The sequence below is a fragment of the Apostichopus japonicus genome, chromosome 7 (genome assembly GCF_037975245.1).
Source record: "Apostichopus japonicus isolate 1M-3 chromosome 7, ASM3797524v1, whole genome shotgun sequence".
NCBI classification, from domain to species: Eukaryota; Metazoa; Echinodermata; class Holothuroidea; order Aspidochirotida; family Stichopodidae; genus Apostichopus; species Apostichopus japonicus.
The window spans coordinates 6,499,155-6,525,440 of NC_092567.1; the positions used below are offsets into that span (position 1 = coordinate 6,499,155).

The window sequence follows — 26,286 nt, forward strand, 5'->3', positions numbered from 1 at the left end:
CACCATTAAAGCATTAAAACACCATGCTTGGTTTTTCCATAAACTAAACGCTTTTATGTCCAATTTCCTCGTTTATTTGGCAAATTTTAGTAAGGTTATTAAGCTTCTTTTTATTGTACGTTATTACCAGTTAGTGTTAAATAAGCAAATTTTCAACACAAACTGCAGTTTTAAGTATATATATATATATATATATATATATATATATATATATATATATATATATATATATATATATATATATATATATATACATATATATATATATATATATATATATATATATATATATATATATATATATATATATATATATATATATATATATATATATATGTGTGTATATATATATATATATATATATATATATATATATATATATATATATATATATGTGTGTATATATATATATATAAATTTGCAGTAGGTTGCCGAATCTTATTACGGTATGTATGTATTCTTAAACATTAGAGGACATCAAGTGTCTGTAAAATGTAATTTTTTTATGCCTATTTTGTAAACTGGCACATACAGTTAGAGGTACAGGAAGTGTAATTTATGAACTATATTGTACATACAGTACGAGTTCAGTTACTGGTATTATAATGTATGTATTCTTGAACATTAGAGGACATCAGGTGTCTGTATGATGTATGTTATGAAGGCCTATTTAGTATACTGGCATACATGATTAGAGGACAGGAAGTGTAATTTATGTATCATATGTTAATTCTTCTGTAGTCAACATTATTCACTTAAGTGTCACACAATTGAAGAGATCTGAGAAATTCGTTTCATGGATTACTTCCGGTATTGTTCGTTCTGTAACTACAAAGCATTTCTTTACAACCGCACTCCTTCAAACAAGCTTAAATACACCATTTTAAAACAAGTTGGCAACCAGTATTCGCGTAGCAAAGAAATCTAACTTTACGAACATTTTCTGTGAATAAATGACTGACCTCAGGAAACCTTGGAATGTTATTAAGGAAATCATTGGCAAAACGAAAGGATTCTGCCCGGGTTAATAATTATAAGCTTTTACATATTATGATAATGGAATTGAAAATGATCTTGAGGTTGCAAAGTATATCAATGATTACATCTCTGATATTAATCAAACTCTTGCTGACAAGATTGAGTATTTAAAAAAAGTAAACAAATAACGGAAAATGGCTGGGCATTTTAAACAACGGAAAGAGTAAAGACATTTATAGCGATAGCTGGATTCGGATCAGAGGTCTGTTTCGAACCCCGTTGTAGACATTAGCTTACTTTGCTCATTTCTAAGATTTTATTTTGTGATGTTCCTATGGGCTGCAACTCCCGCCCCAAATTCCTACGCCTATGTCGATATGTATATTGTCATATGGCTACAACTCTAGCAACCTCGAATTTCACGGAAAGTTTGGTTAGTGCAGCCCCAATTGCTACTAGTAAAAGTGTAACTTTGCATTATGCATGGGATAGAAGGTCGAATAGGGAACACTTAGTATCATCCAATTAACACATATGAGTGAATAACAGTAAACAGGGAGCAGTGCTCGACAACATCATAACACATAGTAACACGAGCATATATCATATTGTGGGTGCATGTTATACCGTCAACAAGCTAAAGTACTTCCAATACTCTAGCATATTAGGGTTGCTACACTTGGTACAGGGGAACCAAAATTATAGCAACCACTAATGAAAAATACGAGGATTGCTACACTGGGAACAAAACTATAGCTACCACTAATGTAGAATATGAGGATTTCTACACTTGATACAGGGAGACAACACTATAGCAAATACTATTGTAGCATATTAGGAATGCTACTCTTGGTACAGGGGAACAACACTATAGCAAATACTAATGTAGCATATTAGGATTGATACGGGGGAACAAAATTATAGCAACCACTGATGTAAAATACGAGGATTGCTACACTGGGAACACAACTATAGCTACCACTAATGTAGAATATGAGGATTTCTACACTTGATACAGGGAGACAACACTATAGCAAACTAATGTAGCATATTAGGAATGCTACTCTTGGTACAGGGGAGACAACACTATAGCAAATACTAATGTAGCATATTAGGATTGATACGGGGGAACAAAATTATAGCAACCACTGATGTAAAATATGAGGATTGCTACACTGGGAACAAAACTATAGCTACCACTAATGTAGAATATGAGGATTTCTACACTTGATACAGGGAGACAACAATATAGCAAATACTAATGTAGCATGTTGGGGTTGCTACACTTGATACAGGGAGACAACACTATAGCAAATACTAATGTAGCATATTAGGATTGATACGGGGGAACAAAATTATAGCAACCACTGATGTAAAATATGATGATTGCTACACTGGGAACAAAACTATAGCTACCACTAATGTAGAATATGAGGACTGCTACACTTGATACAGGGAGACAACACTATAGCAAATACTAATGTAGCATGTTGGGGTTGCTACACTTGATACAGGGAGACAACACTATAGCAAATACTAATGTAGCATATTAGGATTGATACGGGGGAACAAAATTAAAGCAACCACTGATGTAAAATATGAGGATTGCTACACTGGGAACAAAACTATAGCTACCACTAATGTAGAATATGAGGTTTGCTACAATTGATACAGGGAGACAACACTATAGCAAATACTAATGTAGCATATTAGGATTGATACGGGGGAACAAAAACTATATAGCAACCACTAATGTAAAACATGAGGATTGCTACACTTGATACAGGGAGACTAAACTATAGCAACTACTAATGTAACATATTAGGATTACTACACTTGATATAGGGGAACAAAACTATAGCAACTTCTAATGTAGCATATTAGGATTGCTACACTTGGTACAGGGGAACAAAACAATAGCAACTACTAATGTAGCATATTAGGATTGCTGTACTTGATATCGGGGGACAAAACTATAGCAAATACTATTGTAGCATGTTAGGGTTACTACATTAAGTTCAGAGGAACACAACTGGAGCAACTATTAATGTAACATACATGAGGGTTGCTTCACTTTGCACAGGGAAAAAAACTATAGCAAATAATAATATTAAATATAAAGGTTGCTACATTTGGTACAGGGAAACAAAACTATAGCAACTACTTATGTAGAATATGAGGATTGCTACACTTGATAAAAGGAAACAAAAATATTGCAACTACTAAAGTAACATATTAGGGTTGCTACACTTGATACAGGGAAACAAAACTACAAATACTTACGTAGAATATTAGAATTGCTACACTTGGTACATGGGAACAAAAATATAGCAAGTACTATTGTAGAATATTAGGATTGCTACACTTGATACAGGGAAACAAAACTATAGCAACTATTAATGTAACATATTAGGAAATGCTACATCTGGTACAAGGGAACAAAACTACTGCAACTACTTATGTAACGTATTAGGATTGCTACACTTGAAACAGGGGAACAAAACTATAGCAACTACTAATGTAGCATATTAGGATTTCTTTAATTGGTTACATATATACAGCATTTCTATCCTTTTCCTTTGTCAAGTATTCTTTCGTTTGTTGTATTGTTATTAATATACTCCTATCTTTTCTATTTCTCTTCTGTATTGCTTTTCTTTATGTTTGCTTACCATTTCTGTGAATTGGATTTGCACAAAAAGATACGAGTGGCCTCTTCAGCTGTACTCCATTTGTTTTGGTTTGATATGTCTTTCATCCTTCCAACACATTGTAAAACTTACAGCGGGTAAAATAGAAAATGAAACCAAATTCAGTCAGGCTATATTGTTTGGATTTCTCTGGCAAAGGAAATGGCCGTGCTAGGAGTATTTCTAATACATATATATATATATAAGCAATGTTGGGATTAATAGTTATTGCATCCTTCCGCCAGTTCAACCGCACGCGCATCGTAGACATTATTGACCTCACATTATGATAATATTATGTATGTTATATGTGTATCTATAGCCTATATATCGCGTGTTGTAGGACAATATTCTTTTGCGGGTTTGCGCTCTTCACTAAACTATATATGTGCTGCATTATGACATACACTCTCAAAAACAACTTCCACGAGGAAGCTGTGTGCAGAAATCAATAGTGATTATTATACATCACGGAGCCGTCTTTTACTTTATTTTATGAGAAGATAAGATCAGGCGAATTGAAGTGTACGTACAAAATGACTAAAAATACTTTTGACTTTATGTATAGGCCCAGTTATAATTAAATATCAGCTCGATCCGATTAGCGCAACGTTGTGCATACAATGTGATTGCCTACAATCCAGTTAGCGCAACGTTGTATATACAATATGATTTACATAGATGTATAGGTCATAGAATTAAGCTAGTTATAGCAGTACTTTATTTACCTCTTTGTCGTTACAGACCAGTCTAGCAGGTTACAACTCATTAGGTTTTTATTGTAGAGTAATAATATAGCGATAAAGTAATAATTTAACGATATAGTTCTAAACATTAACGCCTGTCTCTCAACTCAGACATATTGATATTTTTCACACTACGTCCCTGCCGTAACTCGTAGGCGTATATCTGTTATTAGGAAGGTTTGACGGAAAGAGCAGCTATTTGCAATCCAGATTATGATTGGGTGTAATTTTGTTTATAGATATTTTGTTAAGTTACCTTTTGTTATTGTTTGGAACTATATGTCAAGTAGGTTCCCTTGTGTCACTCTAAGATTGACCTCTTTCAAAGATTGACCTCTTTCAGGGAGGGGACATCTTGTAATTTTACTGCTGAGAGGGAGAAAATAATGTTGTATTTATAGTGGTTATGGACACTTCAATATTGTCTTGAAAATCAATATATTATTCAAATTATTTAATAGAACATATCTCAGGAAGAAAAGCCCACTATAATATGAAGGTAAAAAAATATTTAATTCCACTTAGTACTGGTTCTTGTCAAAATCACTATGCATTTGTGTGTCCGAAATCCTTAGTGCATAAGCTTTGTACAATCTCGTGAAGCATATAGCGTATGAACTATGTACGTGATCTAACACTGTAGCTACAAACCCGTGCGTATACGTCCGTCAGTTTCAACCTAGTTTCCTGATTGCGCACAAGAGAAATCGTTGCTTTGTAAACTTGTTAGATAATAAATAACTAAAATTTAATAATAACACAAGACAGGTTATTCCAGTTGTTGAGGCTCTGTATTCGATAGTCATAATCTGTATATAGTACTATAGTAGAACAATCTGTTATATAAGCTTATTTACCCTTAAATCCATATATGGGCATAGATAGGCTAGGATGGTGGCTGGGGTCAGGGTAGGTATGTAACCTTCAGGTAGGACTGGCAGTGGTTGGTCTAAACTGCAGGTTGCAGTACAATATGTTACATCTCCATTTCTTTGTAAGTTAGATGATGTCACAACAACTAGTGTATAAAATACAATGACTACATGAAATTTTAACATAGTGGTTAAATACAAACATTATAGTGGTTAAATACAAATATTAAGAATATCTTATTTACATGACGTAGTCTTTCGCCCAGACAGGTTTTGTGTTTAGTCTAGAGCTTCTACGTATCTCTTCATTAGTCTCAGTATTCTCTCGCATGTCTCTCTCCTCATTTTCTGGGTCAACAAGCTGCATGTCTAGCTCTTTTAATAGGCCAGAGTTTTCCTTATTTTTACGAAGGTGTTTACGGTTTCGACGATAATTTGTACCATCAAGTGTTTCGACAATGTATGAGCGGGATTGACCAGTTCGAGAAGTCACTGTTGCTGGGACCCATGTTTGCATTCTTATGTTTTCACCAGGATATAGTTGGGCTAGGGGTCTTGCTTGCCAGTCAAAGTAGGTCTGCGTTTGTCGTTTTTTCATCAAGTCGTTTGGTTACAGTGTCCGGTTTCAATATACGGGGTTGCAGGAGCCGTTCACTAGTGGGTAGTCTTGTTTTAGTTCTGCGTCCAAATAGTCGTTGAGCGGGTGACCCGAGGATGTCACCTCTGGGGGTATTGCGATACTCAAGCAATGCTAAATATGGGTCTTGACCATCCTCTTTTGTCTTTGTAAGCAAACCCTTCGCTATCTGCACAGCCTTTTCGGCCATACCATTCGACTAAGGGTGGTACGGACTAGAGGTTGTATGGTGAAATTGAAACAAATGTGAAAACTCAGAAAAACAATTACTGCTAAATTGTGGCCCGTTGTCACTTATAAGTGTGTCTGGTATCCCATGTCGTGCAAATTGAAACTTCAAATTTGTTATTACAGTTTCGCTTTTGGTGTTTGGGAGATGTGCCATTTCAAAATATCCAGAATAGTAATCAATCAAAATTAATTAATCTTCACTATTCCATTCAAACAAATCTGCACCAATTTTTGCCCATGGCCTTGTTGGAACATCATGCGGCATCAGGGGTTCTTTGGTGTTTTGATTTCTGAATTTGTCACAAATCTCACATTTAGATATAAGATGTTCAATCTCAGCATTCATCTGAGGCCAGAATAGAACATCCCTGGCCCTTCGTTTGCATTTTTCAATGCCAAAATGAGCGCTATGAATTTGCGCAAGAATATCACGCCTCATTTGAAGTGAAACGATAACTTTATCACCCCTGAATAGTATGTCGTCATTGACAGCAATTTCATGCTTGTAGCTCCAATAAGGCCTTGCGCAGACTGCAAGTTCTGACCGTGTCTCAGACCAACCCTCTCCGATATATTTCACAAGAGTTTGCAAGCTAATGTCCTCTACTGTGAGTTGTCTTAGTTTAATTAACTTATCATTTGACATAGGCAGCATCTGAATCTGAATCTCATTATCAGCCATTTCAGCCAAGCTACACCTAGACAATGTGTCAGTTATGTACAATTCTTTACCCGGTGTAGTTTTCAAATAGACATAGCCATAGGGGGGAATCATTTAGTTGGGTGACGTCGTAAATACACAAGTGCACGTTGAAGGGATAGTGAGACCGAGATGGGTTCTGATACCGTTTTTTACCACTCCACTATAAAGTGCGTAAGAAGACACAGAAATACCTAGTTAATTGTGATCATTGAAGCTGTATTTACAAGAGCCGAATAAAAGAAGAGAATAAAGATAAAATGTACGACTCGTGTCCCTATAACACCCGGTTTGTAATTAACTGACAAAGGGTAATTTTGAACTTTCAAAAGCATCTGTTGAAGCCTGTGGGGAGTTTGGTACAACGGTTTTGTAAATATTGCCTCTAAGGGCTTGTGATCGGTTTCAGGTAGGACTGGCAGTGGTTGGTCTAAACTGCAGGTTGCAGTACAATATGTTACACTTTGTATATCGGACTGATGTCTGCACAACTTGGATATATTTCCTGGTTTTGTAATATAATTCCGATACTGTCACAATTACCTTAGATTTACAAAGGCTTAATATATAGTGTATGGCATTGTATGTTAATCAACACTTCCACAAACATGTCAAACACTAATCAATGTAGGAATTAAGAAATGTGGTTGGTAGTTTGAACTTAGCTCTTTGTTTTCTTTCTTGTGTGTTCCTCACCACTTCCCCAATGATATTGTAGCGTGACGTATAACGGGGTATAACATCCCCTGACAAGACTTTTGGTCTCTCTTTTGTGTTCACCATGCTCATTGACCTGTCTGTATTATGTGCGTGTGTTCGTCTCTTCTGTAACTGTTATTTGTCTTGCAGCCTCTGAGGATTCTGCTAGAATCAAAACGTCAGGACCCATTTACTTTTACACAAGCTTCGTTCTCGAAATCTTCCTTCGTGTAGCATGTTCTTGTAGTAACATGATTTTCATATGTTGTTCGAGTTTTCTCGAATGCACTTGTTTTTGATTGAGGTAATTATTAGAAATGAATGGACAATTTCGAGAGTTAGAAATGAAATAAATACAGACATTCACTGCATTTGCACTGTAAAGCTTCTGTGAAAACCTATACCTAATTGCATGTCCTCAAGTTCTATTTCGGTGTAGCCGACCTCACAAAAGCTGCATTTTAGATTGATGTTTAGAGGATTGATTCGCATTAAGTAGAAAATCATTACCTTACTAATTATGGAGGTTATTTTTAAGTACCTGCGACAAATATAAAGGTTGAATGGCACATTGCTACGATCCGCATGTAAAATATAGTTTACATTCTGACGTACATGTGAGCATGCGTAGAAGCTGTAAATACGGTGATACGACCTTAATCGATGTTGTTGACCATATAGCCATATTGGCTGTTCACTTTATTGATATAGCGGGGAACATTTACATGTGGTTCAGGTGACGAATATATTGTATTCAAGAGACAAAACTAGTTTAACGTAACATTCAAGCAGTACGTTAGAGTAATAACTAACATACTTTTATATAGTAGGTACTAATTGAGAGGGCGAAATTAAACAACCTTCTAGTATTTAAACAAAAATTATGACTGCTAGGAAGGAGCATAAGGGTAATGGGGTGAGGAGATGGGAGGAAAGGAAATAACACCGTTATCTATAGCGTGTGTCTTATGCACAAGAAATAACACATTTCTCATATAACAGGTTAATTAAGTTTCTGCAGCGTTGCTGCTTTTGTTTTAACAATACAACAATCTGTACACAATCCTATACATACATCTTTATTTATTCATGCATACAGCCAATGTATGATTCATTTATATTTACAGTGGTATGAAAACAAAAAATATGGCTGCTAGGAAGGAGCATAAAGGCAAGGGGTTAGGAAATGGGAGGAAAGGAATTAACACCGTTATCTCGCGCAAGAAATAACAAATTTCTCAAATGTAAGGTTTCACGAGCTTATGCAGCCTTGCTGCTCTTGTTTTAACAATACGGCAATCCGTACACAATCCTACGAAAATCTGTTTGTAGTCATGCATACAACCAATGTATCGTTCATTAATCTTTAGAGTGTTGTGTCTTTCGCTATTTTGGCTACTCTATACATATCACGTTTTATGCTAGACACACTCGAATCACAAGCGTCAAGGCCAAGCGTCTTGCAAATGTGACACCGTATCTAGTATCTGTCATTTTAAAACGCACAACATTGAATAATGCGGATGCTATAACACCAAGTTTGTTCACATTTCTTTGAACTTCAATCACCTCCATCGCCAACCCCCACCCTCCTCTCTACCTCCATGAGTCTCTCCTGCAAAAAGGAAAACAAAGTGATTGTATCCTTCAATTGATGGAACCACATCTGACATTTTTACCCCTGTCTAACAACCCCCCCCCCCCACCCTGTTCTCCCGGGAACCATCATTACATTTTCACACCAAAGTACATTTTTCAAAAATAAAATCAGTTTGCTACCATTTATCGTTATAAAAATTGGTGAAGCAAGACATGAACCTTTCTATCAAATTCTCAGCACATTCAAACTTTACACATTCCTTACTTATCTTTGTCACTATATTTTCCGATCGACTCGGTTTTACCTGATGATATCCGGGAAAGTCGTGGTAATAGAGATTTACGTGTATTTAGGTGTGTTTTACTGACAAGTCGCAGCTTTTCTACTGCAAGATATGGTACGGAATGCTTAAATTACTAGAAACTAGTTGAATGCTTTTTATGTTCGTTGCGTCAATACTAAGGCCAGGGTGACAAACTTCAACGGCTGAACGAACACAAATACGAACAAGATATCAACATAAAGTAAATCGTTATACTGTTTACAACTTCAATATTGTTAAATAACATAAGAACTACGTTTGGTTTTCACTAATGTAGGTTGACGCTACTTTCTTTAAGGAATCATTAAAATTTTTCTATCGGTTTACAGATTCCATCGGTTATGCGAGAAGTGTTGACCACCCCAGTCTTATTGAAAGTATCTAGCAGAAATATCTAACTGTAAGTGTAGCAGTCAATGCTTTAGCTGAAATATATTTAGTAAATTAACCGCATATATGGAAACGTTAAATTTTCTGCTATGTAGTTCTGTTATGATGTGTCTTATGGTGTGGTTTTTGCCCGCATCTACTGAATCCTGCTATTATATACTTTTCAAAGTAAGTAAGTCTTCAAAAAAAAGCAAATGTCGTTTTCCAGTATAGAATATTCCCAAAACACCAAATTAATAATATTATCTAATAATAATGAATGAATATATATATATATATATTTATATAGATAAATTGGGATAAATTGCTTGGATGGATAGTATGATGGAAAGGATGGATGTATAGGATGTATCGATAGGATTTGTTGGATAGAAGAGATATGATGGATGGATAGGATGGAAGGATACGATGGAGGGATATGATTGATGGATACTCTTGATAGAATGGATGAATATGACGGATGGATAGGTTGGATGGATAGAATGGATGGATAGGATGGATGAATATGATGGATGGATAAGATAGATTGGCAGGATGGATGGATAGGAAGGGTACATATGAAGTATCGAATGGATGGAAAAAAATAGATGGATCGGATGGATGGATAGAATGGATAGGATGGATGGATAGGATAGCAGGATATGATGAATGGATGATAAGGATGGTTAGGATGAAGAGGATGGATGGATAGGATGGATGGATAGGATGGATAGATAGATAGATGGATTGATGAATGGGATGGATGGATAGGATGAATGGATATGATGATATAATGGATAGATAGGATAGATTTCATGGATATGATGGATACGATGGATTGATAGGATGAATGGAGAGGATGGATGGATTAGATTTATAGATATGACTGCTGGATGAATAAGATAAGATGGATTTATATGATTTATATAATGGATGGATAAGATGGATGAATGAATAGGTAGGAGGAATAAGATGTATAGAATATATGGATACGATGGATTGATAGAATGGATGGACAAGATGTATATCATAAAGGAATTCGATGGATTGATACGATGGATAGATAGATAAATTGGATAGATGTATAGGATGATGGAAAGGATGGGTGAAAATGATGAAATGATGGGATGGATCGATAAAATGGATGGAAAGGATGTTTAAGATACATGGATACGATGGATTGATATGATGGATTGATAGGATGAATGGAGATGATGGATGGATTAGATTTATAGATAGGACGGACGGATGTATAGAATGGATGAATAAGATGGAAGGATCGGATGGATGAATAGAATGAATAGGATGGATTGATAGGATGGAAGGATATGGTGGATGGATAATATGGATATGATGGACGTATACAAGTGGATGGATTGGATGGATGGATAGGATGGATGAATGAATAGGATGGATGAATAGGATGCATAAGATATATAAATACGATGGACTGATAGAATGGATGGATAAGATGTATATGATAAAGGAATTCGATGGAATGATAAGATGGATAGATAGGATAAATTGGATGGATGGATAGGATGATGGAAAGGATGGATGTAAAGGATGGGTCGATATAATTTGTTGGATAGGGTGGATAGGATGGATGGATAGGATAGGTGCATAGGATGGAAGGTTATGATTGATGGATAATATGGATAGAATGGATTGATATGATGAATAGATAGAATTTGTTGGATAGGTAGGATAGGATAGATGGATAAGATGGATGGATAGGATTGATAGGATGACTGGATAGGGTGGATGGATAGGATGGATGTATATGATCGATGGATGGGATACATGGATTGGATGGATTTATAGGATGTATAGGATGGGTGGAAAGGATGGAAGGATAGAATGGTTTGATAGCATGGATGTTTAGGATGGATGGATATGATGGATGGATAGGAAGAATGGATAGGATGGATGGATAGCATGGATGGATGGATATGATGTATATGATGGGTGAACATATTGAATTGATAAGATAGATGGATAGGATGGGTGGATGGATGGATTAATAGGATGTATGGATATGATGATAAAATGGATGAATATGATGAATAAGATACATGTATACGATGGATTGATAGAATGGATGGATAGGATGTATATGATAAAGGGATTCGATGGATTGATAAGATTGATAGATAGGATAAATTGGTTGGATGGATAGTATGATGGAAAGGATGGATCGATAGGATTTTTTGGATAGAATAGATATGATGGATGGATAGGATGGGTGGATAGGATGGAAGGATATAATTGACGTATAATATGGATATAATGGCTGGATATGATGGATCGATAGAATTTGTTGGATAGGTCGGATATGATAGATGGATATGATGGATGGATAAGATTGATAGGATCTATGGATCAGATGGATGGGTGGGGTTGAAATATCTGATTATTGGATAGGATGGATGAATAGGATGGGTGGATGGATAGGATCGATGGATAGGATCGATGGATAGGATAGATGAATTAGATGGATTGGATGGATGGATGGATATGATGTATAAGATGGATGGATAGGATGTATGTATTGGATGTATGGATAGAACGGTTGTTTAAGATGGATGGATATTATTTGTGAATAGGATGAATGGATAGGATGGATGGATATAATGGATGTACAGAATGGAATGGTAGGATGGATGGATAGGATGGATGGATGGGGTGGATATATATGATTATTGGATAGGATGGATGGAGGGATAGGATTGATAGGATGTATAGGATTAGTGGATAGAGGGAAGGATATGATGGATGGATAGCATGGATGAATAGGATGGATGGATAGGATGGATGTATAGCATCGATGGATATGGGGGGTTACATATGATTATTGAATAGGATGGATCGATAGGATGGATAGATAGGTTGGATAGGATAGATTGGTGGGGAATAATGGATTGGATGAATGGATATGATGGATTGGATGGATATACTGGATGGATTGATAGGATGGATAGGAGTTGCGATTTGCTGCCCCCCCCCCTTGAACCCTGTGTGTCAAGAAGTAGAAGGGGTCTCATTCTCCTAGTCCTGCAGACCGATTTCATCTCAAGGCCCTATAGGCAGCGTTTCATCAGTTTTATGACAATAACGATATATACCCTGATTGTTATGTGTAAAGTAGTACATAGCCTTTACATCTGCTGTTAACATGTGATTGATGGCTAAATGGAGGTAATATATACATGCTATAATGTGTCAGGCATTATTTTATATATATAAGAATAATAGCTGGTTGGGCAACATGCCTACCCATCGGCTATTTACAGAATAACTGGACGGGCAAGACTGTATTTCCTGTTTTCCATGCAATTATACAATAGTGATTTTATCATCGGTCAGTTCAGTTTTCAAACTTTACACTAGTATTCTTTAGCACAACCTTAAGTTTAGACAAAAACGATAATATACCTACTCCTCACAATTGTTTCAGTCGGAGGACCCCCGCAATCCCTACATGGAATTGCATCCAACGACTCCACAGCAACACCATCAAAACTTTCGAATCCACTTATAATCTGATTATAAAGTTTAAATCCCCATCTTAAATTTGTCGGGAATTTTGGAATGTGAACCCACGTAACCCATACAGGGAAGTCGATCCGTTTTCAGGATTGGAGATGCAAAATTACTAAAGCAGCCCCTCGATGAATGCACGTGCACTTAATCGGAAATATACACAAATTAGCCACAAGATGTACCTCCTCCTACATGTTCTACACCCTTTCCCATATCTATGTAGACATGTGACAAATCACTTGATTGGCGTAGGAAGGGAGCAAAAAATGAATTGGTTGAGAGGGGGTCGGGAGGCATCCCAATTAAGCAACAAATGAATGGGTCGGGGATGGGGATGGGGTGGGGAAGGCATCCCAATTAAGCTAACAATACACGTTTTACATTACTGTGACCCAGATGGAACACTGACAAATTTCAAAATGTTCATATTAAATGTTGATTATTTTATCCCGAAAGTTTCGATTATTTCTGGGAATTTCAACCTTTTCTCAAATTGAAACCCTTTCTTGAAAATCAAATTTGTCTTAAAATTGCCATCTGTAATTGAACCAAAATTCTCGTCATTAAACTACTTTATCTAAAAATTAAACATCTTCTATTTATTTTGACCTCTTCTTTTATTCCCTCCATGTAAAATGTCGGATTTCTTTTTGTTTTAAACTTTCCCTTTTTTACTACAAAATTTCTATATCAAAATGTCGATTTATCATCTAAGAATATTAGCGTTTTATCTCAAACTTGTACGTTTCTCTCGAATTGCCATTGCATTTTTCGTAATCAAGATTAAACTAGCACTACTACCTTAAGGCCGTAATCAATCCAGCACGCCTTGGACCACCTTAACAATGTGTCATATGAACTCTAAAGACAATGTAGAACAGAACCAAGATGCGTCTTGCCCGGTCCAAAGAGTGCTTGACCAATTTACAAGTCCATTACATCATCACTTCTTAAATTAATATAATGGGAGGGACGAAAAAGCATTGGGCCCTAATCAAAACCAGCACGCCTTGGATCACCAAACCAATGGGTAACACAAACTCTAAGGACATTATAAAAAGAGTAACATAATGCGTCTTACCCGGTCCAAAGAGTGCTTGACCAATGCAAATGACCACTAAATCATCATTTTTTTTAAATGAATGTAACGGAACATGAGAACAAGAAATTAGCCCTGATCAAGAACAGCAGGCCTTGGATCACCAAACCAATGTACATATGGATGCTAAGGACAATGTAGAAGAGTACCATAATGCGTCTTGCCCAGTCCAAAGAGTGCTTGACCAACTAAAATGACAACTATATCATCACTTCTTCCTTAAATGTAACGATACCTGAAAACCCATTAAGGCCCTAATCAAAACCAGCAAGCCTTTGACACCCAGCCAATAAGTCATATTACTCTAATGACAAGGTATAAGAGTATCATAATGTGTCTTGCCCGGTCCAAAGAGTGCTTAACCTGTACTGTTTTATCTTTTTGATGAAACCATGCTCCACAATTCTGATTCATTTTATGACATCAAGGTTAAATTCATGCACAATTCAGAACAGAAAAGGGTCTTTATTTCGCTCATCAAGAGATGGTGTTTGTTGGGTTGCACACTCCCATGCTGTATTGCACCATTCACAGCAAGTTGAAGATTGTATACTCTTCAGACTGAAATTCTTAGTAAAATGACTGCCACCCGTAAGAGATTCAGAGAACAGTATGAATTACAACTGAAATGAATCTCTGCTAATGACAAAACACACAATTATGGAGTAATCGATGTGTCAACAGACAAGTATGGTTGGCAAAGGTACAACAGAGTAGTCAGCACTGGATGTGGAGAATAAACAAGAAAGTACATCAAATCTGTACAGGATACATATTTTGTACTTAATTGGAAAGTTGGTTATCAATTTGAGTGGCAAGGAGGAGATGACTGATGATGTTATATTAATGAAGATTGTAAGTTTTCTCTCATTTAACATGTATTTCACATAGCACAAACATCAACTGTGATCCAAATCTGGACTCTGTATTATCGTCGGTTAAGGATGTGTGTGTGTGTGTGTTAGTGAGTGTAATTGTGGGGGGGGGGGGTAGATGACACAAATTTAGGGCTCTTCAAATGCAATCTGGATTTGTTTGCTAAGCGGGGTCTTCAACATTTTTTGGCCCAATTCATCCTTTTGAGACATATAGTATGGCAAGACACCATATCAATTTCTAGCGATTCAGAGAGGGTCGATGTGGAGGCCTCTGTTGATTTAGCATGGATTGACCCATATATGACCCTCTGTAGTGTTCATTTACATATGGTATTGGGCATGTTGCTGTACTAAATTAGTTTTCACATTCACTAACATGATGATGTTTAACATTGTGATATGCTTTTTCGCACATATGTCAGTCGCAAGTGTACTGAACATGGAATTTCAACTTCTCTATACGCCACACAATCAAAGGAATTTTATTATGTGGTAGAAGTTCATTGCTTAACACAGGCAAGGCTATTTACAGGAATTTTCCTATTCAATTGACAGGTGAACAAACCTGCATATGGACTCGTAACAACACGATCAATGATTAGATGAAGACATGAAGGGCAAATCGTAAGTCAGTTTCAGTTGATTTACTTTTCTCTTTAGGTTCAACGAAATGGTAATTCAACATAACATTAACCCTTGTTACCTTCTTTAACTATCTTGTAAGAGGTATTCCGGTTAATGGATATTACTATTGGAATAACAAATTATTTGCGCTTAAGTAATTTTAATGATTGTAGCACGTAGCATAGAGTTAGGCATCATTGTGGTATTGGTCTGAATTTTGTCTTGGTGTCTCTTTGTCATGTACTAATCATTGCACCTCCTAGGAATAAAATATTCTTTCCCAACATATTTTCATTAAGTACACATTGAACCAAACCATATGCAACATCAGAACAATGTATTATATATGTTGACGGTTAACGGAACGATGTAATTATTTAGATTCCCTATTTTGCTCATGTTTATAAAACAGATTCTCGGAAACGATGGGCAGGGGCTGTACTCACACGACTCCTTTACGCTTCGTAGACTGTCTGAAGTAAATCACGTGATAATGGAGCTGAATCCTGATCTTCAAGGTAGTTGCCTTTAACTCTGACTTTGCCATTTGCGTAACTTTATTTCATTTTGGTAAAAAATGTAACCCCCTCCCCCTTTGTCATCGTAATAACACAGTAACACAATTGTATTCATTAACTAATAAACAATTAAGATGTACGTGTTCCCATGTGTGTTACTAATATATTGTTCGTAACATTTAGTCATACGTGGAACATTTACACATATTGTTTCTGTTTTTTGTTTAGAGAAGAAACAATTTCTGATAGCAGGTCTCAAAAGGACATATAAAGGCCAATATGATGCGATTCAACCCCTGCCATATATAAAAGATAGACTGTATTGTGTGGACAAGGTCTTTGTAGAAGGGGGCGTTGAATTTTGTCTGGCACCAGAGATAACGCCAGGCACCAGAGGATCATGGGAGCGTTTGGAATCTTACAAAAGTATTTATACTGACTTTCGGTTTAAATCCAAGAGACGCATTTTACAAGGAGAGCCCGGGTATGGTAAGTCAACGTTAACCCTTCAGCTGGCCTACGATTGGTGTAATGACGTATCTGATTCCCCGATGAACAATGTAGAAATACTAATTCTTCTTCGGTTAAGACAACTTGGAAGTGTAAAGTCTCTCTACAGGGCAATTAAGTCATTTCTTCTCTTCCACGAACCCCGTGTTAGCAAACATGAGATTGAAAAAATCATTCACAGTTGCTCGTTCGTCCACATTATTTTGGATGGATATGACGAGTATCCTGGCAGGGACAGCAATGATAATGACGATGTTCACAAGATCATCAAGATGGAACTGTTTGCAGACTTTGATGTCAGCTTAACGACAAGATATCTTCCAGAATGTCTTAGAAAAGAAACTAAGGGGGCCAAACTAACAGGGTTCGATGATAAAGCTAGGGACGAGTACATTCGCAAGGCCGTAGTAGGTAACAACGATGAGGCAGTGGAAGAAATAAAACGATGGCTCTATGAAAACTCCATCCTTGCTGATCTTTGCCAGGTGCCTCTCATATTCGTGATGTTTGCCCACATGGCTCATGATCAGAGAGACTTCATGAAGTTCAAGTCTGTCACACAGTTCTTCAAATACATGATTAGATGTTTTTACGACCATCTGAAACAGAAATTTAAAGACAATAGAAGCAACAAGTTATATTTTCATGAAATGGAACATCATGAGCTGGACAAAATAGCTTTTGAAGGATTAAACAAGAATAACCAACAATTGTCATGGATTAAGACTGGATTTTGTCAAAGAGTCGGGCCAGAATCTTATAACCAGTATATTTCAATTGGCATTTTGGTCGAAGAAGATGAAGTGAGCGATGATTCTATTACAACTATGGTCCGTTTTTATCATAAACTATTCTGTGAATGGTATGCAGCCCACCACCTTGTCACTCTTCTAAAGAACGCACACAATCTCTCCGATATTCTCAGGTTCTTAGATCCATTTGATCTTCAGTACCTGTTTAGATTCGCCTGTGGTCTGGATCCCAATGCTGGAAAGAAACTCATCAACCATTTGAAGGGATTACCAGGCGGGGATAATTTTGCCATCCTCTGTATCCTGGAACAAACTGGTGACGTCAACGACATTATGGATTCGGTGGAAGAGCTCTGCTCGCGTGAAGTTAAGATACAGGAATACGACAGCGCTCTTCTTCAAAGATCGACGACACAGTTGCTGGAGATTGCATCTAAAAATAATGTAAGTTAGCTAATAAATAAACAGCCTTTTACATGTTTTTACCTACACCTAAATTAGGAACCGTTTACTTTTTCATAGTAGTTTTGTTTTCCATTGACTGTCATTGAAAACTTATTATTTCAGCCACTTTAAATCATAAAAATTTAGGTTTAAAGAAGATGGATAGTTTTCCTAGCTAATGAATATACAGTGGTGTATTGAGGATAATTCAATGATGTCATAGTATATTTAAACCAATCAGAATAATCTCTGCATTTGCCAAATTGCGCTAAAACTCTTATTATACTGATGATGTATTGATAATATTGAACGTATACTTCAACATAAACACATGGAGTGTTAATTTTTGGAATTTCAGATTCTTCCGTTACGAATAAGTAGCAAGTCTTCCAATACTTTAAATAAAAGTTAAATGCTTCAAATGATTGAAATAAACCTGGAACAACAAGCCATATATGTTGGAGTGCATTGTCATCGAACCATACTAATGTAGTGACAACCCTTGCAGGGGTTGTAAAGTATGGTTTTCGAAAACATCGAAACATGGGGCGCACATCCCGGGGGCGATGTTTTTTTCCCAAACAGGTTTGCAATTACGGAGTTTTCCGCCAATCAAATTGCTCGTGACGTCAGCATAAATAATGGGCATCGCTTCGAAGTTCGAAGACATGCACTGAATTACACACTGACACTTAATTAAGTCTTGTAACGGTCCATCAAACGCCCTAAGTTCCCTAACTTTACTTTTAATGCTTGAATCACACGTTGACCTTACTTATGATACATACGCTACATTCTGTTGGGTTCGTGTTTACGTTATTCAAGATTTGTGAGCCGTTCTACTGCAATCGGAATTTGTTTCGTGGAATGGGTAGGCCTACACTAAAATCAACTTTACGAGTCTTGAATGAATATACGCAGTTTAGTGTAGTCAAGGCTTCATAATTGACGCACCCCCGTAATTGACGCACCTTCAATTATTACTAGCAACGATACAGCAGGCCACCTAAACTTTTTGCAGTCAAGCAGAATTACATTTTTCATGAGTTTGAATCCATTTCAGCTATTTGCTAACCAAATTGTGGCATTTTTTAAGCTTTTAACACCCTTCCCCCACCCCAAGTTTTGCACGTTTTGGGGGCATTTGGATATCTTACATCCTAAAAATAACCAACATTACCTCAATATGATAAGACTACTCTCTGGGACCTGACTTATCTGCGCTTAGAGGCTCAGAGCATAGCAAACAGCATCTAAAGTCAATGGATGTGTACTAAGGCCTGGACTACAGTTAGCTAATCGACGAATGTGTCAATATTAGGGGTATGATAGAACTTGACACGGCAGACATTTTGTGGTCAAATTCTACTCAATTGTACTGTGCATAAGAACAGAACCTTAATATTTTGAGATCATAACATTTCTGAGGAACTACCAGGGGCGTATCCAGGGGGGGGGGGGGCGCAACAGGCGCGCGCCCTCTTATTGGCCGTCACCAAAAAAAAAAAAAAAGTTTAGCCAAAACAATAAAAAAATTGATGACGACCTTTAAGTGAGATGTCGGTGATCGCTCAACCCCCCCCCCCCCCTCCCGTATGCTTTATTTTTTGTTTGCCAGAAAAAGGTTCTGGCGAAGTTCGGCGGCATAATAGTTTTAGAAACATAGATGGTAATTGTGTTTGTATTATCACTATAAGCACTAAGTGACATGCCAGCCATACTAAATTGTGCATTTTGTGTCCATATTTACTGGAAATGTTGCTTATTATTAAGGTCGAAAAATGGATCACATATGGCCATGGGCGGCGATCCTGGGGGGAAGGGGGGATATATCCCCCCACCAAATGCCAGGGATAAGAATATTTTCATGCCTAAATTTATGCATCATCGTTAATGTACGGCTCTTTTTTAGCTTCATTTCTCGCCTACCCATAAACGCAGTGCGATCTTTTCAAATACAGCGTCTTTATAAAGCAAGAATAGTTGACTGTAGGCTTCATTGGCCCTATAACAACAAAATGTATTATTGCGCACACGGTATTGATATAGTACATATATGCACCCTCATAGTATTCATATAGGCCCTATAGTAGGCCTACACACGTATATGTTCCCTCGAACAGCTGAGAATCTCATGTTACCAGGGTAATGCTTAATACACGTTTCACCTGGATGCCCTAGCAATCGGTACCTAGGAATGTAACTATGTGTAATTGTGTATTGCATGTATTTAGGCCTATAATAGCCTGCATGAGGCCATTTTCTTCATCGAATCATATAAAAGAGCTCTCGAACATTCTAACGTTGCGCCTGAAACAAGATTGACAGGGGCAATTTTCCCAAAATAACACCCGAAATTAAAAAAAAGGTATTTTGGATCCTGATTATGAGATATTTCGGACATGACATCCCTATTTTAAAGTTGGGTATATGCCGCTTGGAAACCTCGGGAAGTGCCGTTTCCGGCCATCTAGAGGGTTTTTTAATCCCAAAATGTTCTTGTACGCTTCGCGCCAACCCATGGTGGCGCTACGCTTAGATAGTCAACAAGGTCATATCCCCCCCCCCCCCACTCGGAAGTACGGATCGCCGCCCATGCATATGGCACCATTTTGCATTTCAGCCCTTCTTCGATATTTTTCAGTCACTGCGTACAAGAAAAGTTTGGGTTTTTTCAAAGCCCCAGATGACCGGAAACGGCAATTCCCGAGTGTTTTATGCTGCGAATACCTAGCCCTAAAATATGGGTCTCAAGCCTGCAATTTCTCAAATTGCACGTAAAAAAGTCTGTAAAAACATTGTAATTTGTATATTCGATGGTGTTTTAAGAGAGTAGCTATTACTCGCAGTGTACTCGCAAAGACGTTTTTGAGTGTAGTAAGGGCAGTGGCGGTTTCGACACTTTCTAAGCGGAGCGCCACCACAGGTTGGCGCGGAGCGTACAGAACATTTTTGAGTAAAGATACTCACTAGATTGCAGGAAATGACCCTTTCCGGGCCTTGTTAATTTGCAGATAAACGGAGAATAAATAGGTTTCGTCGCCATTTTGTCGGAAAATTACACCAACAGAATATGACAAATGTCAATAGGTATATGAGAGCGCAATAAAATAATCAATACTCGCGAATAAGTGAAAAGTAGTGAAAAGCTGAAAAGGGCGCCAGCAGTCCATTTGAGTCCGTCGGCGGGGGGGGGGGGCATCCGCCCCCTGACTGTATATATGGACGCTCCGCCACTACGTAAGGGGATGTTGGAGAACTGGCTGAAATGAGGCAAGTCATTGGCCTAGGACGAAGTTGTGTTACGCTTACCGGTACTCACACTCACTGCTTCCACTTTTCACGGGGCGTGAAGACGCGGTTGGGGTGACAATGTGGTCAACAGCCAGGGGACGGGCCGAGGGTCCCCCAGCAATTACTTAAATTATTACACCTATATAGTATACGTGTGCATCGGACAGATCGACAAGTATGCATTGAAAAATGGGCAGATGCACGTTTCGGAGCCTTGGTAAACATTGGGGGGGGGGGCTTATCATGCATTTGCCCCCTCAACTTTTTCATTGGGGGGCTGAGCCCCCCAAGCCCCCCCCCCGGTTCCGCCGCCACTGCTCAATATGTCTAAACCAATTCCAAACACATCTACAACGAAAAGCTTCGGGTAATTTTGAATGGGTATATCTTCGTTCCAACGAATGGAAGCAGACACTTTGGTTTCCTGGAAGTAAAGGTTTCTATCGTGATGACGTAACTTTTCCGACCAATCATGAGCGCCTATTTAGACGCAATTGCAAACCTGTTTGGGAAAAACAAAATTCGCATCCCGGGGGGATAGGGGAATATATCCCCCACTTTTTGGTCAAGGGGGTATGGTCTACACAATCACCTCCCCCCCCCCCAATTTCCAGTCAGATATAAAAAAAAAATAAGTTCAAATTAAAATAAAATAAATTAAAGTTAAGTTAAAATTAGGTTAGGTCAAAATACTGAGGTTTCAACCTCAGTATTTTTGCAAGCTGTTCTCACTCCAGGGTTTCATACACTGCAAACAAACAACAACAAAATATAACAAATATAGGCCTATGATATAACGAGTCGGGGCGTCAGAACATGTTGAGGATGAAGGGATATGCCTAGCCTACTTGAAGAGCTTGCATCGTGTTGACGTCTAAATGCCTCTTCAAACACTTACATATATCTGTTGCGTTTAAAATGTGAACGCTAGCGTTCACAATTTGAGCGCTGTAGCGTAAAGCATTTGAACAGTAGGCGTTCAGGATTTGAACACTATACAGTACACATCAGGCGCTCAAAAATTAGGTGTTTCTAAAAAGGGCATTATATGTCAAAAAGTATTCCACTTAACCACTTAACTTTTTCTTTATTGTAATAAGGCTTTGACGCCCAGGTGCGTTCTATATCGGACGATTATCGGTTACATTTTGCTGTTTGTAGTGTATATATAAGAATGCAAGCCGACGACCACTGATAGCCATTAGCCACCAGGAAGGAATTGTTACAGAGAACCGTCTATATTGACCACAACACCGACTATGGACGGTGAGGCACTTGAGTAATGAACATGTATGAACTATGGATGGGGTGATGGACAAAGGTTATAGAGATACAGAAGGTGAATACGGGAGCATGGCAGACAGAATAAATGAAAGAGGATGCACAATTCATTATGATTATTGTACCATCTCAACTCATCTGACATGTATTACTTTTTTTCCTAGATTGAATATTTTCTCAATAATTGAGGAATTGCATACATGAAATTTATATTTCAAAGCTGAACTCATGCAGCCTAAAACACTACGGGGGCCGTTTCCGGCCATCTGGGGAGTTTGTAAAGCCTAAAATTTTCTTGTACGCTCCGCGCCAACTGATGGTGGCGCTCCACTTAGATAGTCTACTAATACCACCCCCCTACTCTTCGGAACATATGTGCGCCACTGATGGAACCATACTAATGTAGTGAGATGGGAGATGTCACTGACAGCGAGAGGTTTATGTTACCAACACACTGTTACAAAAACTTATTCATACAGTAGAATACCGGCAGCCAGGATGCCTGCGTTAAGTCGCAATTTAACAGAAGTTCGTGAAAAACGGTGCGCCGTTTTTAAACGAATACATTAGAACCGTGAATCAAAAAGTAAGAGTTAAATTCTGTAAAGGAATATCTTCTCTCCTGTTAACGATTCCTACTGTTATCAAAGTTTGTCGATTCTTTTACTTCTATTGCAATTAATTTTTCAGTGGCCAACCCATTTAGTGTAAATTAATACCGACACGCTTCAATGAGTGTACTTTTTAAAGAAAAGTCACCAAGGAAAGAACCTGGGCCCGAAAACCAAACTACCGAACGACTGATCCGCTCTCCACCCCAGTTCCCTTACATCGACACTGTGACTGTGTGATCTTCGTCGGTGTGTATCACCATTCCCTCAAAAGGGAACACCTATTTATTATACGTTCAGTCTTAGTTTTAGTAAATGCTTCAGAGCTAAGTCAACTTTATATACCGACTGTGTATTTGAGAAAATAGTGAGCTATGTGACGTTAATTTTAGCCCAAACAACAACAGTTTTTAGCCAGTAAACAAATGCTTTGATATAAAATGAAGTAACTCTACCAACTTTTAAATTAATTAGAAACATGATGCGCATAATTCAACACAGAAATCCCCAAACGAGAATATAACCCGCATAGTTTTGGTAGCACTTTTTTATTAATATGCAAATTGAACAGTGTCCGATGTTTGTTTGTTGATACAGAACGGTGATAACTTGTAATTGTGCATTCATGCAAAGGTGTTATAATACCCACTATTAAAGACAAATTATTCATTATTGGCGTCATGCAGTTTATAGTGCATTCAACTGTTATTCTATATACAACCAATGCTGAGTGTTAATTTACAATATAAAGGCACTGTTGTATGTCCATAACATCTTATTTTCAAAATGTCACTATTAATTTACAGGGTCTGTTTTGTCTTTGAGAGAGCTCCCTGCTATAATTAGGCAGCTTTTACAGAGAGAGAGGGAGCTCCCTGGTGTTGTTAGGGAGCGGTCACAGACATACTGTAGCTCCCTAATATTAATAGGAGCTGTCACAAAGACGGTTGCTTGGTATAATTAGGGAGCTGTCACAGGGAGGTCCTTGGTATAATTAGGCAGCTTTTACAGAAAGAGTTCCCTGGTATTATTTGAGAGCTGTCACAAACAGAGCTCCCTAGAATTAATATGAGCTGCAAAAAAGACGGTTGCCTGATATAATTAGGAAGCTGTCACAGAGAGGTCCAGGGTATAATTAGGCAGCTGGTGCAGAGAGTAATCCCTGGTATTTTTAGGGAGCTGTAACAAACAGAGCTCCCTGGTATTAATATGAGCTGTCAAAAGACGGTTCCCTGGTATAATAAGGGAGCTGTTACAGAGATAACTCCCTGGTATTATCAGGGAGCTGTCATAAACAGAGCTTCCTGATATTAATATTAGCTGTCACAAAAAAAAGGATTCCCTTGTATAATTAGGGAGCTGTCAGAACGGGTGCACCCTGGTATAATTAGGGAGTTGTCACGGAGAGAGGTCATTGGTGTTACACTAAGCCCCCCCCCCCCCCCGTCATTACCAATGTTTCGTTTTTGTTGCGTAGAAGTATAGAAGACGCGAATATAGCATTGTACTGGATCAAAGTATAATTAATAGATAACAATATCAGCTGATCAGTGATATGGTAAACTGTTTGTTTGTTATGTAAATATCGAGTGATGGTTTCTGGAAGGCTAAATAAATACTATGAATTGTGTAACATTAGTGACATTTAGTGCGCGATGATTGATGTGATGTTTGAGTTTTACATCAATATTCTCATTTGTATCACCGTTACAAGGGAAATATGAAAATAATTTTACCCATTCCCCTACCCCACGAACATAACATATCGTTTTGTATCGACTCAAGTGTACTTTACCATTGCAGGTACAAAAGAAATGCATACAGTTTATTAGTCAAACAGGCTGCATTTGCAGAGACCAAATCTTGGAATATCACTCAAAGTGCTTGTCTGGTTTTAACATTCTTGGTGTAATTGTTGTGGACAATTGTGACATATTAGGTTAAATTGATATTTTTTTCATGTAAAGGTGGAGGATGGTAACACCGGATTGTAAGAAATAGCTGGAGGGAGGTCCATTATACCATTGTAATCAAAACAGAGTGATTATCTATATATAGGCAGAGTGGCATTGGAGATTGGGTGGGGTTGCCCAAAGACCCCTGGTTAACAAATATCTTCCCTCTTTTAAGATAATTGCAATTTGAAATGTATGAAGAATGAGACATTACATTACCATTATATCTAAGATATAATGTGATTGTACGTCATAACACATGATACTAAATGCATACAATAGCATGCTGACTTTACTATATTATTATTATCATTATTTTTATTTTTGTGAAGTGCACATAAGTTTTGAAATTAGACTCGACCTTTCATATTAGGAACAAAGTTTAAGACGAAGCATTTAAACAAAATAGGGAAACTCTACTACCTTTATCTACAGAGTCATGTAAACTTCGTTATTAACCATGAACAAATTAAAATTCAACCATGGCAGTACCATATATTTAGAATACCAACAAAACAACAAAATCCCTTTGGAAATCGAATGGTAGAGGCCCATTACACCCTAGTAATCCTAGTACCTAGACAGGGGAGGAGACGGTGATATTTACAATGTACAACCGTTATAGTTATTGTAGTGCGCATGCGCGCTTCAATATTGGGAAAACTAGCCCGCTCCATCATCCACATGGCTGGCTGGTGAATGCCAGCTGAGCATACCCTCTTCATAGCAATCTCAAATTCACAAGTTGGTTACGCAGGAACAAAATCCAGACCCAGCTTTGCAGAGAACTGTTGTGGCAAACAGTTAGTTCTGCACACGTAAATATAATAGATCACCTTGAGTAGAAGACTTCTTCAACTCAATACGTAAAATTCTCTACTTTGGTTTGTTATTCTCGAATTGAACATGACAGGTAACATTTGAACGCATTTG

The 26,286-nt window shown here is 37.6% G+C and overlaps 3 protein-coding genes across 7 annotated transcripts in view; 2 read left to right on the forward strand and 1 right to left on the reverse strand.

The window, feature by feature from the left end:
* The window catches only part of LOC139970046 (uncharacterized), a 320,960-nt gene that overhangs the window by 224,703 nt on the left and 69,971 nt on the right, over positions 1 to 26,286 (forward strand). Inside the window, exons 1-5 of one of the 4 annotated variants that reach the window (XM_071975648.1) lie at positions 4,044 to 4,193; positions 9,805 to 9,875; positions 15,920 to 15,988; positions 16,401 to 16,506; positions 16,735 to 18,212. The exons of 1 other annotated variant lie outside the window; for it this stretch is intronic. In XM_071975648.1, coding sequence (XP_071831749.1) covers positions 16,482 to 16,506; positions 16,735 to 18,212 — 1,503 coding nt within the window. In that variant the 5' untranslated portion in view covers positions 4,044 to 4,193; positions 9,805 to 9,875; positions 15,920 to 15,988; positions 16,401 to 16,481. Of the gene's footprint in view, positions 1 to 4,043; positions 4,194 to 9,804; positions 9,876 to 15,919; positions 15,989 to 16,400; positions 16,507 to 16,734; positions 18,213 to 26,286 lie in introns of those variants that run through there. 2 more of the 4 variants (XM_071975649.1, XM_071975650.1) reach the window with 2 other exon arrangements.
* The window catches only part of LOC139970082 (uncharacterized), an 892,672-nt gene that overhangs the window by 195,192 nt on the left and 671,194 nt on the right, over positions 1 to 26,286 (reverse strand). The window lies entirely within an intron of this gene.
* LOC139970064 (uncharacterized) overlaps positions 1 to 26,286 on the forward strand; it is a 156,937-nt gene that overhangs the window by 970 nt on the left and 129,681 nt on the right. The gene's annotated exons all lie outside the window — the stretch shown is intronic.